General features: G+C 57.4%; 2 protein-coding genes across 2 annotated transcripts; both read left to right on the top strand.

The window, feature by feature from the left end:
• Positions 1–389: 389 nt before the first annotated feature.
• On the top strand, positions 390–814 carry DICSQDRAFT_175204 (uncharacterized protein; the record flags this gene model as incomplete). Its single annotated transcript, XM_007371085.1, has 2 exons — positions 390–707; positions 755–814. 2 exons carry the CDS (start codon positions 390–392, stop codon positions 812–814), a joined length of 378 nt encoding a protein of 125 aa, XP_007371147.1.
• A 507-nt stretch (positions 815–1,321) lies between these two features.
• DICSQDRAFT_130266 (uncharacterized protein) lies at positions 1,322–2,360 on the top strand (the record flags this gene model as incomplete). Its single annotated transcript, XM_007371084.1, has 2 exons — positions 1,322–1,490; positions 1,537–2,360. The coding sequence occupies 2 exons, from the start codon at positions 1,322–1,324 to the stop codon at positions 2,358–2,360; spliced, it is 993 nt and encodes a 330-aa protein (XP_007371146.1).
• Between the last annotated feature and the right edge of the window lie 342 nt (positions 2,361–2,702).

Raw genomic sequence — 2,702 nt, 5'->3', positions numbered from 1 at the left:
GATGTGCAGCGCGCGGTCTGGTACGCATCATCACCTGTCTCAGTTTTGGGCTTGTTGACATACTGTTCCCAGGCGAGTTCGCAGGACTTGACAACACGAGTTTCATACGCTCCGTCTGCGAGACTCGGGCAGCTCAGAACAAGGTCACCCGGCGTCTCACCTGACTAGAGGCCTTGTTGGCCCGTGTGCAGGCTCGCGTCTACGAGGCACTCTCTGCCGATCTCAAATTGGGCAGACGTGTCGTCAAGGACAACCCGGTGGAGCAGGGATCCGATGGGATATCGGCACGTCACGACCCCGACAGCCTCGTCCTCGACATCACCTCGAGGGAGTCGTCGGAGGCGGTCGCATCCCAGCGCGAATCCGACAGCGTGATCGATGTCGACGCGATGTCTGACGTCCCCGTTGTCAAGACCAAGCCTCCGGTGGAGGAGTCTGACAGGGTTATCGCGATCAAGAAGGAGCCCGGGGTATCCGACCTCAAAGACGACGCACCTCTCGCCGGGCCTTCCAACGCTCCCCTTGCCGGGCCTTCCAACGCACCCCTCGCCGGGCTCTCCAACTCATCCCTCACCGGGCCTTCCAACACTCCCCTCGCCAAGCCTTCCAACGCTCCCCGCACCTCGAAGGTGCGGGCCAAGCAAGCGTTGTCTTCCACCTCCAAGGGGAAGGAAGCCGTTGCGAAGGTCACCCGGAAGCGTAAATTGGTAGGTCATTACCACCCAGTGAGGGTAGTGTACTCATTCTCCAACAGGCTGTTGACAATGGGGAGGACGCTACCTCCCCCAGCAAGCCCGCCAAGAAGTCGAAGTAGCATGGGGACGTATGGGTAATTCGAAGGGATAGATTGGCGTCGTTTGCAGAGTGATTGTAAGATCTTGATAACGTTGCAGCCCGGTCGCAGGGTACTTCGGTCGATTGTCCCACTCTGAAACCGTTTGTCGTCGTGATGGTGTTCGTGTGATTGTATGTAGCAAAGCGATATGATAGAGAATTCCGCTGACAGTCCTGTGTAAGCGTGCACAACGAAACAATGGTTGGCGACTGGCTTCACGACACAGTGGGCGAAAACCTCAATGGCGTGCTTCGTATTACAGACCAGTCTCGGAGTGGTCTCGGCCCGGCGCGCTTCTCCGATGAGATCTGGAGCCAGTACCCCGGTCCCTTCTCTTGACTTCACGGAATGTCTATCGTCCCTGTTCGCCGCAATTGCTGGTTGACTCGTCCTCCGTCCCTGTGCTGCGGCATGGCTGCGGTACCTCCATGGCGTATTTCAATCCTCCAACAATTGAGAACACTCACTCCCTCTCCCCCGCTCAGCATGCTGACATCCCCCAACACGAAAAAGGTTCGCCTGCAGGCCAACGCTAGTCCTTGCCTGCAGTGTGCATGGGCGGGAGTGGCGGACGAATGCCGCTACAAGCACAAGACTCAGAGCTGCGAGCGCTGCCTCGATTTGAAGAACGTCCTCCAGTGCAGCGGGGTCAAAGGTGATTTCTAGTGTTCTTCCTGTTATTTACTCTGACCTCGCTATAGGCCTCTACGCAGATCGTCCCGATCTTGACATGCCTACGCTGGTGCGCGACATCTACCAGTCCATGGGGCATTACAACACGAGCCTCAAGAGCGTCGACAAACGCCTCCAGGCCATCGAGAAAGCCCTCTTCACCACCGACGCCTCCCCAGATGCGGAGGGGAGTGCAGCCGAAGAAGACGAATTGGAGGGGGAAGGCGGCGATCACGACGGCGACGAGGTGCCAGAGGACGCATCGGGTTCCCAGGGCGAGGAGGTCGTGGAGATCGAGGAGGCGCAGGAGGTCGAGGAGGATGAGGAGGTCGAGGAGGCGCAGGAGGACGAGGAGGACGAGGAGGCGCAGGAGGATCAGGAGGACGAGGAGGTGAAGGAGGATCAGGAGGACGAGGAGGATGAGGAGGATGAGGAGGATGAGGAGGATGAGGAGTTCCAGCCCTCCTCGGACGAGAAGGACATCACAACCCGTATCGACCATCGGTACCTTGGCAAGATGATCGCGTCGAACATGTGGAGCAAGGTTGGGATCAGTGCGGGGAAGAAGGTCGCTGATAAGAAGGTCGCTGAGAAGAAGGCAGTCCAGCCTGCCAAGAAGGTGGTGAAGAAGACCCCCACCCCGAAAAACGCCAACATCAAGAGCGTAGGCACAGTAGCGGTCGTCATCAACCCCAAGGCCAAACCCGTGGACACCAAGGGTAAGGCCAAGGCCAACGACGTCAAGGTGAAGGCCGCAGATGTCAAGGGGAAGGGGAAGGCACTCCCTGCGGGTTCCTCCACGGACAGGCTTAAGAAGCGTAAACCGGTACGGCTCCTTCATCTGCTAGCGTGACGTTCGTCTCTGATTGGCTTCCGCAAGAGGCCGCTTCCAGCTCTTCACCCAAGAAGCCACGCAAGGACTAAACATCGCATGAAATCGGTACGTTCTTCCATTGCTATTAGTTGAGGTAGGCATCTACTCACCTAGTGGGTCCACTGACGTGTTTACAGCACCTCTCTCCCATACGTTCTTGTACCAGTTGACTCCAGCTTCCCCTGTCGTTGAGCCTATCTTGTAGTCCAAGTTGAATTCAGACGTTACTGCGCAGCATGGGGCGACAATTATCCATTAGCGTGATCACATTGACTGCCCTCAAGGGAGACTCACTCAGATTTCTTGGTTTTTGGGAGGGAC

The sequence above is a fragment of the Dichomitus squalens genome, assembly GCF_000275845.1.
Source record: "Dichomitus squalens LYAD-421 SS1 unplaced genomic scaffold DICSQscaffold_88, whole genome shotgun sequence".
NCBI classification, from domain to species: domain Eukaryota; kingdom Fungi; phylum Basidiomycota; class Agaricomycetes; order Polyporales; family Polyporaceae; genus Dichomitus; species Dichomitus squalens.
Note: the sequence above shows the minus strand (reverse complement) of the source record. Positions and strands in the feature narration are given on the sequence as shown.